The sequence below is a fragment of the Nicotiana attenuata genome, unplaced genomic scaffold (genome assembly GCF_001879085.1).
Source record: "Nicotiana attenuata strain UT unplaced genomic scaffold, NIATTr2, whole genome shotgun sequence".
In the NCBI taxonomy this organism is placed as follows: Eukaryota; Viridiplantae; Streptophyta; class Magnoliopsida; order Solanales; family Solanaceae; genus Nicotiana; species Nicotiana attenuata.
The window spans coordinates 147,323-160,074 of record NW_017670351.1 but is presented as its reverse complement, the minus strand read 5'-3'; the positions used below and the strand labels follow the sequence as shown (position 1 = coordinate 160,074).

General features: G+C 39.4%; 1 protein-coding gene across 1 annotated transcript; it reads left to right on the top strand.

Moving 5' to 3' along the window:
- The first annotated feature begins 8,863 nt into the window (after positions 1-8,863).
- On the top strand, positions 8,864-9,644 carry LOC109238236. The gene is made up of 2 exons (XM_019404665.1): positions 8,864-9,088; positions 9,201-9,644. Exons 1-2 carry the CDS (start codon positions 8,864-8,866, stop codon positions 9,642-9,644), a joined length of 669 nt encoding a protein of 222 aa, XP_019260210.1.
- The last annotated feature ends 3,108 nt before the right edge of the window (positions 9,645-12,752 follow it).

Below are 12,752 nucleotides of genomic sequence, written 5' to 3'. Positions count from 1 at the left end.
CAACACAGCCCGACATCGGGGTGTCACCAGTCATGAGCATCTACTAAGGTCTAAATACAACTGACAAAGTCTGAAATGTACTAAGTACAGACTAATAGAATAAAAAGGGAGAAAAGCAGTGCTGCGAACACCGGCAGCTACCTTGTTAAACTCCGATGACTCTACCTCCGACCAACCAATACCTGCTATCGGGTTCAGAAAATACCTGAATCTTCACACAAGGTACAGGGAGTAAAGTGAGTACTTCCAACTCAGTGAGTAATAAAAAATAAATGAAGATTGAGTAATATAAAGCCACGTAAGGCACAACATTAAGCTACAAGAGGCATAACAAATCCGTAAATATAATTAAGCAGTGAAATCTCATAAACCTCTCTTAAACAGTTAAGCAATATACAGGAAAACAACTAATAAGTAAACACATAATATCTGCCCCCCGGGCACAGTAACAACAGAATCAGCCCCTCGGGCAATATCACAGAACAATACCAGTCCCTCAGGCTATATCTCATATCACAATGGGTACCCGCGCTCACTGGGGGTGTACAGACTCCTGGAGGGGCCCCTTACGGCCCAAGCGCATAATCAAGCCATCTCGTGGCATCATAAACAGGCTCTCGGCCTCATATCAAATCTCAAGCCACCTCGTGGCGTACAAATCTCAGACCCTCGGCCTCATTATCATAATCAGTGTATCACTGCTGCGGAGTGCAGTCCGACCCAAAAGTATCCTCACAATACAGGCCCTCGGCCTTACTCAGTCAGAATCTCATAATCCCCTCGGGCCACAGTAAAATATGAAGCTCAGCTCAAATACCTTTAAAAATATCATTTATTGTGTTTAAAACAGAATAATATGGCTGTCTTTAAATAGTAAAATATAGTATGACTGAGCACCAGTATGAAATCAATCAGTGGGGAAACTATCATTTTTAAATCATCTAAGGTTCAAATAGCTAGCACAAAGCCCACATATGGCATTTAGCCCAAAATATAATAATATTAAACAATTAACTATCAAATACGCAGTAAAATAATCATTCGGGATGGACTAAGTCACAATCCCCAGCGGTGCTCTATCCCACGCTCGTCATCTAGCGTGTAAGTCACCTCAACATAGTTGTACGCTGTTAAATTCCGGGGTTTCATACCCTCAGGACAGCATTTAAAATCATTACTCACCTCAATCCGGCTGAAACCTAGCTTTCAATGCCTTTGCCCTTCGAAACGACTTCCGAGTGCTCCAAATCTACCAAGTTCAGATTTTTATCGTTAAATCATGCTAAACGAATGAATTCCAATTGAAGAATATCGATTTTAAGCACAAAACCCGGAATCAGTCAAAATCGACCCCCCGGGCCCGCATCCCGGGACTGGACAAACTTTATACCAAAATGTTCTTCATCATCTCACGAGTCCGTACATATAAAGAACTCGAAAATCGGAGTTCGTTTGACCCCTCAAATCATCCCTGAAAATTCTCATAATCTCAAGCCCTAACTCCACCTTTTTCTACTGATTTTCATGAATTTACACTGATATTTTCGTTCCTTAGTCACAAATAATCAAGTTTTAGGGTCCAAAATCCTTACCTCAACGAAGAACAATGATTTTCCTCGCTTCAAAATCGCCCAAAGCTTCAAAATTTTGTGTTAAAAGTGAGAAACCCTCTGAAAATCGTGAAGGAGGAAATATTTTAATCTGACCAGACATTTCCGCATCGCGGCCATTTCACCGCATCTGTGGTACCGCATTTGCGGTCTATGCTCCGCTTCTGCGGAAATCACTTAAACCCGCTTCTCCACACCTGCGATGCGCAGGTGCGGTCATATATCCGCTTCTGCGGTTCCTGACCAATTGCCTCCAGCCGCTTCTGCGGCTATTCCTTCGCATGTGCGGCAGTGTAATGAGCAGAATGCGTGCAAGTTGGCGTCTGAATTTGAAACCAATACCTGGAGCCTTGTAAAGACAATTATGGGAAGACTGATTCTTTAACTTAGGCTTTGCCTTTGATGACTTAGACAGAGAAAGGAGTCCCATAATATTAATGCATCTTCAAGGTAAGAATTAAATGCCCTCCTTTGGTAGATTTGGTCCATTTATTTCATATCTTAACCCTCCAACATCATGGAATTTATAGATTTTTGAAGAAAATCTCAAGAGCACTTCAAGAACACAAATGTTGAAACTTTTAGGGTTTGACAAAGAGGTAAGTTCTCACTCCAAAATTATATATTATACTCCATGGGAGTGGTAGAGTATGTTTATGAAGATAGATTTATATTTAAACATCTATTCATGAAACCCTAGAAGAGTTGGTTGGTAGGGATGATGAATAGTGTTGGGTCTTGTTTGAACGATGTTATTTTGAGCTTCTAGTAGAACGACTAGATCCCATAATATGTTTAATGAAGGATTGGGAGTTAAAATTCAAGGATTTACCTTCAAATGATAAAATGGGGATTTTTGCTAAACTTATGAAATTGGACCTAAAGTGTTAGACACTTAGTTGGGTTAGTTGGTATTGTTATGTGCGTTAATAAATTATGTGAGTTCGTATACGTAGATTGTGACTTGTCGGCATTATTGGATCATTTGGGGTAAGGTTGGAAGCAATTTGAGGTACGTTGAAGCTTATTACATTCGGAGCTTTTCTCCAAACATATATCAAAGCATGATTAAATTGAGTTTCTAAATGTAAGTCCTAGCTTGTGGGGACGAGCGAGTTGGGATTGTACCATTTCTTGCATCATAAAAGATTTGAATGTTATGAATATTATTTTCTTGACATGTATTCAAATTTTAAAACTAAATAGATGAGGAATAGTACTTATGGTATTTTTTGAAACGAAAATTAATGAGTTGTGGAATATCTTGGATTTAACTATTCTCAATAGTTGATTTATCTATTAATATCGTCATTGATAAATGTAAAGGTTTTGGGAGTTACTTAAGTTCACCGAGATTGACCTTGGATACTTTTCCTCATTAGGTCATGAAATTACACGTGCCGGTGTAGGCGTAAAACCCACCATACGGTTGGGAACTACGGCAAGTGCTATTGTGCTACTTTATTAGCATGGCTGAGTCGATTCGTGCGGCACAACGATGAGACGACCTGAGCAAGTATGGTATATGATACTTGACGCTAGGTACATAACCTAATTAACTTTTCTTCGTGTCAGTGATGGTATAGTGCTCACAGTAAATGAAAAATCTAACATAATTTTGTAAAGATTAATGCTAAAGGAAGACATTGAAATATGTTTTATCTTATTATTTTATTCTGTTTTCTAAATTGTTAATTGATATAAATGTTTCTTTCTTATATCCATTATTATTGCATATCTTATATCTTCTTAAGGCTTCTCCAATATTTTTTTTGGGGAACGGTTCATGATTCGTACTAGGCATGTGGAGCTTAGGCCTTTCGGCCACATTTCCATTTCTGTTTTCAGGGACTGGACCTGAGCAGCTTGGACCGCGTGGATAGGGCAGCTTACATTTCTGTTGATACTTTTGGTGAGACTCTACCCTCGCACCCGTGGAGGACTTTATTATATTATTATTCTTTTGAGACATCGGGTTATGCCTTGGTTGGCTATGTCATTTCGTGTCATAGAGATTCCATAGACAATAGTAGTATCCATTTTTGGGTTGTAATCCTATGGTTACTCATATGGCATGCATGAATGAAACTTTCTTTTATCTTCATGGAGTTTTCTTTTGAAGTAATTGCTTAGAGATATTTTTTTAAAGCTTTTGTTTATATCTTAAAATGATTGTATTTGAAGAGGCTTTCACACCCTCCCCCCCATTAGGCATATGTCACGACCCGATTTACCCTCCGATGGGTTCTGTGATGGCACCTAGTCTTAGGGTAGGTGCTCTAGCTGCGACATGTACTCCTCGTCGGCCTCTGCCTCTGCCTTTAGCAACACCTGCTCTTGGAGCAGCATCATCGATAACTGCAGATCGTGTCCTCACAATCTGTGAGATAATGGGATGAGAAAAGTTCAAACTCCGAGATCAATAAGCTCGCACGATAGGAATGAAAGAAGTGAGATTATCCTAATAGTTCTGTAGCCTCTCGAAGATAAGTACAGACGTGTCTGTAGCGATTCGCAAGACTCTACTAAACTTGCTTATGACTCGTAGCACCTATGAACCTGGAGCTCTGATACCAACTTGTCACGATCCAATTTTCCCTCCGTTGGGTTTCGTGATCGCACCTAGTCTTAGGAACTAGGTAAGCCTAACATTTACTGAATATCAACCATGATAAAGAAAGTCTAATAGTCTCAATATAGAAATCTTTATAGAATTTACATCTTCCCAAAACCGGCGGTACAAGTCACAAGCTCTACAGAGTTTCGCTACAACTTCTAAACACAACTGTATGGAAATAAGTACAACAGTGTGAATACAAAATAGGAAGGTGACTCCGAAGCCTGCGAACGCAGCAGGGTTACCTTGAGTCTCCTCGGCAAGAATCCGCACAGCTACTAACGAACAACACCTAGATCTACACAAAAATATGCAGAAATATAGTATGAGCATACCACAGCAGTGCCCAGTAAGTATCAAGACTAACCTCGGTGGAGTAGTGACGAGGAACTGTCAGGACGCCTACTGGTCTAATAAGCTGAACAAGTATAAAAAAGAAACAACCGAACATGATATCTATATAAAGACGACGTGATGTGGTTAACAATACGGTAATTGCAATAAGGAAAGAAAACATCAAGTAACATCGGGACACCATAATAAGAACACAGAAAAGTGAATGGAAATACAACCCAAATCCGAGATCACAAATACAGTAAAGATAAGTCATAACTTAGCAACTACGGTAGTTTTCACATTAGGTCTTAGCCAACAAACTTCAATCAGTTAGGCAAATCCTTCAATTGATAAAATATTTCGAAATATACTTCCTTCAAATAAATATTTTTCAAAAATAGTTCTTTCAAAATAAATACCTTTCGAATATAATCTTTCCAAATAAATATCCATCGAATATAAGTCACCCTGTGACACCTCATCTCATAATCATACAATACGGGTCTCCATAACTGAACCTTAACACTTGGCATCTTGTGCCCTCATCACACCTCATAATCATACGGGCAACTCACGTGCCAAATAGAGCCATTTTAACATGGAAGGCAAATAAACAAGGGTGTGCGTCTATACTCAGCAATATCAAGAAGCCTCTTATCCGATAAGGGTGATTAGCCACGTGTATGCTTGTGCAAGTGTCCTAACATAATTCAAACCAGCTAGTAAGCATAAGGAAAAGAACGGATAGCACGTAGAATATTTACGGGGATACGATCAATGAAAAGCAACAGCTCAGAACACATCGATAATAATAGGGGATCTCCCAGGATACCATCTCGTAGTCCCAAACGTAAATGTGCAGGGAGGATCTACCGGAATACTGTTCCGTAGTCCCAAAGTAAATATGCAGAACAGGGGGGATCTACCGGGATACTGTCCCGTAGTCCCAAACGTAAATGTGCAGGGGGATCTACCGGAATACCGTTCCATAGTCCCAAAGTAAATATGCAGAACATGGGGATCTCCCGGGATATCGTCCCGTAGTCCCAAACATAAACGTGCAGGGGGATCTCCTGGAATACCGTTCCGTAGTCCCAAAGTAAATATGCAGAACATGGGGATCTACCGGGATACCGTCCCGTAGTCAAAAACATAAACGTGCAGGCGGATCTCCCGGAATACCGTTCTGTAGTCCCAAAGTAAATATGCAGAACAGGGGGATCTACCAGGATACCGTCACGTAGTCCCAAACATAAACGTGCAGGGGGATCTCCCGGAATACCATTCCGTAGTCCCAAAGTAAATATGCAGAACAGGTGGATCTACCGGGATACCGTCCGTAGTCCCAAAGTAAATGTGCAGCGCAACCAACAAAAATAATAGTTACAGCACGGCAGAAACCTCGTACATCACCACAACAAGTACAACAGCAAAAATGACAATAATACAAAGTACGACAAGTAAATCAACTCAAGAACTTTAAATCACAAAGAAACGGTAGAACCAGTTCACAAGGAATAACCACAGTAAAGAATACTAGGCATAAAAGGAACAGTTCAACAAGGAAAACTAATACGTAGCAGCGATCCTACATTATACAAGTCAACAATAAAGAAGTCAACACGAGTCCAATAGTCCCAAAGAAAGGCAAGTCAATTAAGATATAGGTTATCTAAACTCCTTTTAAGGTTGAGCAATTTGCGAAAGATACTCAACAAGTCAATTAATGGTAGGCAGCAGAAGATAATCATAACTCCAATTAAGACTAAACAATTATATGATGAGGTAGTAATAATTTCATTAAGATAAAAAGTTGTGAAAAGATGGCATGACGATAGAAGAGGCAAAATCTTCAGCTAAGTCAAATAAGAGTCAAATAGTCAATAAGAGTGAATCCTAAGGCAATTAATTCTAATGGAAGCATGTAGAAGTGAAACCAGCAAATAGGAACTCAAAAGTATCACGAACAACTTCATACACAGTGAATATAAGGACCTACGAACCCTAAGGGACAACTACCACAAATAAGTCCGAGCACGCACTCGTTACCTCGCGTACACGATTTACAATTAACATAGAAGACTCCATTCCTAAGGGGAAGTCCCCCACACAAGGTTAGGAAAGATACTTACTTCAAAGACGACAAACCGATACTCTAAAATGCACTTCTCGGGTGAAAAAGACCTCCGGACGGCTCAAATCTAACCAAATTAACTTCAAAGCACAAATAAAACTCATAAGAAACTATTCCGGATCATAAAGTATCAATCTCTAACAAAATCCAAAAATCGGTCCAAAAGTCGACCCCCGGGCCCGCACCTCGAAACCCGACAAATTTTACAAAAATCGAATACCCATTCCGATACGAGTTCAACCATACAAAATTTATTAAATTTCGATACCATTTGGTCCCCCAGATCATCATTTTTCATTTTGAAAACTTTCTTAAAAAACCAACCATCTTCTCAACTCAAAACACAAATCAAATGATAGAGATGAAGATAAAATCATGGAATATGTTAGATACTAGGTGAGAACACTTACCCAATCGATTTTCTTGAAAACCTAGAAAGAAGCTCTCAAAATCGAAGTCCAAAACTCAAAATATGAAGAAAATGGCCAAACCCTCGATTTAAAGGATTCTGCCAGGACTTCTGCATCTGCGGACACTTAAGCGCATCTGCCCTACTGCATTTGGGGGCAGACGTTCGCATTTGCGAACTTTACTTACAGACCGAGGTCCGCATCTGCGGACAATTGGCCGCATCAGCGCCACCGCAGAAGCGATAACAAGAGCGCAAAAGCGGACTCCTTCGCAGATGCGATAGACCAACCGTAGAAGCGGTTTCGCACCTGCGTTCCAACATTCGCAGAAGCGGGCTAGCTTCCAGGCCTCAAAGCTACCAGATGCGATCAGGCTCACGCAGAAGCGGAGCCGCACCTGCGCTCCAAGGTCGCAGGTGCGAAAACACCAGAAATCAGACATGTTCCAAAACCATGCAAAATATCCGAAACTCGTTCGAAATACACCTGAGGCCCCCGGGACCCCGTCTACACATATAAAAAAGTTCTATAACCTAACAAGAACTTGCTCGAGTTCTCAAATCACATCAAACAACGCCGAAAATGCAAATTTCGCCATGAATCGAGCTTATGAACTTCCAAATCTTCCAACTTCTAGAACCCGCGCCGAAACCTATCAAATCAACTCGGAACAACGCCAAATTTTGCACACAAGTCCAAATGACAAGACGGAGCTGTTCCATCTCTCAGAATCGCATTCCGACCCCGATATCACAAAATTCAACTGTGGGTCAAACTTCTCCATTTTCCAAACTTCAACTTTTCCAATGTTCGCCGAAATGCCTCAAATTACCCTACGGACCTCCAAATCCGAATTCGGACGCGCGCCTAAGTCCAAAATCACCATACGAAGCTATTGAGATCATCCAAAACCCATTTCGGAGCCGTTTACTCCAAAGTCCGATTCTGGTCAAATTCTCACCGCTTAATCTTCCAAAACTAGAATCCTTCTTCCAATTCAATTCTGAACCTCCGGTAACTGAATTCAACCATGCTCGCAAGTCGATAAACATAATATGAAGCTTCTCAAGACCTTATGCCGCTGATCGAAACTTAAATTCTCAAAACGATCGGCTGGGTTGTTACAACATATAAATGAGTATTAATTTATGGGATGGTTCACTCGGGTCGGGTAGAATACCGAGTGTCGGTCACATGGTTTTAGGGCGTGATAACAACCCTAACCAAATCATCAATAGTTCAAAATATTTGGTCCTCCATTGAAGACCTCTGGATGAAAGCACCAATGTAATAACTCCAAAATATAAATTATATTGATGGTAGTAACTAAAAGTTACAACTTAAAGACGTAGAACAACATTAATGGAAATATAAAATGCAGAAGTTAAGTAATATAGAAGAAAACCAAAGAAGGGGATGAGAAGCTAGACTCAGAATTAGGGATGATAGAAGAAAACCAAAGAAGAGGATGAGAAGCTAGACTTAGAATTGGGGATGAGAGGACTTAGACACTTTACTCAACAATAATTAGCTCCTCTCACCAGTAAAGATGACTGACACGGCACTACAGTATGCTATGTTGTACTTGAAAGAGATTGCAAGACTTCATGGTATTCTAGTTTCCATCATATCTGATAGAGGGCCCCAGTTTACTACTCATTTTTGGCGGTCCTTTCAAGAATGATTGGGTACAAGTGTCAATTTGAGTACCGCTTTTCATCCACAAACCGACGGGCAGGTTGAGAGGACTATTCAGATGCTTGAGGATATGTTGCGAGCTTGTGTCCTTGATTTTGGTGGGATTTGGGATGAACACTTACCACTGATTGAGTTTGCCTACAATAATAGCTATCATGCTAGTATCCAGATGGATCGCTATGAGGATTTGTACGGACGACATTGTAGATCACCTATTGGAAGGTTTGAGCCGACTGAGGTAGGACTACTTGGTCCGGATCTTGTACATGATGCCTTAGAGAAGGTAGCTTTGATTCAAAAAATGACTTAAGACTGCTGAGAGCCGACAAAGATGCTATACATATGCACGTCGACGTAAGTTGGAGTTTAAAGAGGGTGATCAAGTGTTCTTGAAGGTATCGCCAATGAAGGGGGTTATGAGATTTGGGAAGAAGGGCAAGCTAAGCCCTATATTCATTGGTCCATATCGAATCCTGAAAAGGATTGGTAAAGTAGCCTACAAGCTGGAGCTACCTACATCAATGACTTTGGTTCATCCTGTTTTTCATGTATCGATGTTACGGGGGTATGTGCCCGATCCTGTTCACATCATCTTACCGGAGGTAGTAGAGATAAATGACGGTTTAACTTATGACGAAGAACCGGTTGAGATTCTTGATAGGCAAATCCGTAGGTTGAGGACTAAAGACATAGCTTCAGTTAAAGTGTTATGGCGTAATCATGGCGTTGAAGAGGCTACTTGGGAGGTCGAGGAGGATATGAAAATCCGATACCCCCACTTGTTCGCGACTTCAGGTATGACTGTTTCCTTGAAATTTCGAGTTTGGAGTTTATCATGATTTAGTTCCATGGAGCGAGTAAGCAATTTATCTATCTTACTTATTACTCCCTCCGTTCCAATTTATGTGAACCTGTTTGACTGGGCACGGAGTTTCAGAAAAAATAAGACTTTTGAAATTTGTGATCCTAAACAAGTCAAAAAGGGCCCCAGAGTATTTGTGTGGTTGTAAAAGCTTCCCATTAAGGGTAGAATTGTAAGTTTAAGCTAAATTGTTACCAAATTTAAAAAGGGTTCATTCTTTTTGGAACAGACCAAAAAAGAAATAGGTTCACATAAACTGGAACAGAGGGAGTAGTTGGGATTCAGTACGATTTTCTTATGTGGGTGACTTATCTATTGGGCATGGTTGTTAGACTTGTCTCATAGGAATAGATTTTATTATTGTGATGACGAGAGAGGCTATGTAATGGTGTTTAGAGGTATATGAAGCCCCGAGGCATTCATTGATGTAGCTGTAATGAATAGAGTTGTGTGTGGCCTTTTATATTGTGTTCTTATGGCTCGCTATCAGGTTGAAATTTTGGGATAAGCCTATTAACAAAGAAAACTATGCCGAATTTTTTTTTTAAAATTTGGAGAGTTGGTCAAATTTTGAATCCTTAAGAGTCGAGGAGTAAGGAGAGACATGGAGATTACACTTTTGGACTTTAATATGACCAAGGATTTGCGTTCGAGGACGAATGCTTCTAAGTGGGGGTGAATGTAAAGCCCCGTGAATTTTCATAATTAATTCGGGTTAATTTTGAGCATAAGGATGTAATTTGAGTAAATTCGAACCACATGAGAGTAAGAAAATAATACAAGGTTAATAAAATGCGTAAGGGTAATTACTTTATCAAGTAATTTGAGTATAAATCTCATGGAAGCTAATAAGGGAACAAAAAAGGAAATGGAAACAAAGAGTTACATTGGCTAAGAAAAGTCCTCTAGCACACTTGGAAAATATATTAAACTAAGGAGTGAATTGTTAGGCTAATTAACGTACAAAGGTATTAAATGATTCATGGAATACTTGGATACTATTTTATTTATATTCCATGTATAAGTGTTGAACCAAGGTGAAAACAAGGAAACCAAATGAAAAGTTACAGGGATCGGCGCTAATAAGCATGCGTCGCATCCCCATAGCCTCTGAATGTTGCAATTGCCAAATGTTAGGCAGTGTAATGAGCAGAACGCGTGCAAGTTGGCGTCTGAATTTGAAACCAATACCTGAAGCCTTGTAAAGGCAATTACGGGAAGACTAATTCTTTATCTTAGGCTTTGCCTTTGATGACTTAGACAGAGAAAGGAGTCCCATAACATTAATGCATCTTCAAGGTAAGAATTAAATGCCCTCCTGTGGTAGATTTGGTCCATTTATTTCATCTCTTAACCCTCCAACATCATGGAATTCATAGATTTTTGAAGAAAATCTCAAGAGCACTTCAAGAACACAAATGTTGAAACTTTTAGGGTTTGACAAAGAGGTAATTTCTTCACTCCAAAATTATATAACTCCATGGGCGGAGTAGTGTATGTTTATGAAGATAGATTTGTATTTAAACATCTATTTATGAAACCCTAGAAGAGTTGGTTGGTAGGGATGATTAATAGTGTTGGGTCTTGTTTGAACAATGTTATTTTGAGCTTCTAGTAGAACGACTAGATCTCATAATATGTTTAATGAAGGATATGGAGTTAAAATTCAAGGATTTACCTTCAAATGATGAAATGGGATTTCCGCTAAACTTATGAAATTGGACTTGAAGTGTTAGACACTTAGTTGGGTTAGTTGATATTGTTGTGACACGTTAATAAATTATGTGAGTTCTATATGTAGATTGTGACTCGTCGGCATTATTGGATCATTTGGGGTAAGGTTGGAAGTAATTTGAGGTACGTTGAAACTTATTACCTTCGGAGCTTTTCTCCAAACTCATATCGAAACACGATTAAATTGAGTTTCTAAATGTAAGTCCTAGCTTGTGGGGACGAGCGAGTTGGGATTGTACCATTTCTTGCATCATAAAAGATTTGAGTGTTATGAATATTATTTTCTTGAAATGGATTCAAATTTTAAAACTAAATAGATGAGGAGTAGTACTTGTAGTATTTTTTTGAAACGGAAATACATGAGTTGTGAAATATCTTGGATTTAACTATTCTCAAATAGTTGATTTGGCTATGAATATCGTCATTGATAAATGTAAAGGTTTTGGGGGTTACTTAAGTTCACTGAGAAAGACCTTGAATAATTTTCCTCATTCGGTCATGAAACTACACATGCCGGTGTAGGCGTAGAACCCACCTTACGGTTGGGAACAACAGCAGAGTACTTCCCATTATGGGGTACTATTGTGCTACTTTATTAGCACGACTGAGTCGATTCGTGCGGCACAACGATGAGACGACCTGAGCAAGTAAGGTATATGGTACTTGCCGCTAGGTACATAACCTAGTTAACTTTTCTTCGTGTCAGTGATGGTATAGTGCTTCCGGTAAATGAAAAATCTAACATGATTTTGTAAAGATTAATGCTAAAGGAAGACATTGAAATATGTTTTATCTTATTATTTTATTTTATTTTCTAAATTGTTAATTGATATAAATGCTTCTTTCTTATATCAGCTGTTATTACATATCTTATATCTTCTTAAGGCTTGTCCTATATTTTTTGTTGGGGAACAGTTCATGATTCGTACTAGGCATGTGGAGCTTAGGCCTTTCGGCCATATTTACATTTTTATTTTTAGGGACTGGACCCGAGCAGCTTGGACCGCGTGGATAGGGCAGCTCTATATTTTCTGTTGATACTTTTGGTGAGACTCCACCCTTGCACCCATGGAGGACTTTATTATATTATTATTCTTTTGAGCCACCGGGTTATGCCTTGGTTGGCTAAGTTATCCCGTGTCATAGAGATTTCATAGACAATAGTAGTATCCATTTTTGGGTTGTAATCCTATGATTACTCATATGGCATGCATGAATGAAACTTTCTTTTATCTTCATGGAGTTTTCTTTTGAAGTAAAATATTTGCTTAAAGATAATTTTTTTATGTTTTGGTTTATATCTTAAAATGATTGTATTTGAAGAGGCTTTCAACCCCCCCCCCCCCCCCCC

Bases quoted from the DNA above. Each gene is read 5' to 3' on its own strand.
- LOC109238236 (XM_019404665.1), top strand. From the start codon at position 8,864: ATGCTTGAGGATATGTTGCGAGCTTGTGTCCTTGATTTTGGTGGGATT. The intron at 9,089-9,200 runs GTAGCTTTGATT...GTGTTCTTGAAG, and splicing joins TACATGATGCCTTAGAGAAG to GTATCGCCAATGAAGGGGGT.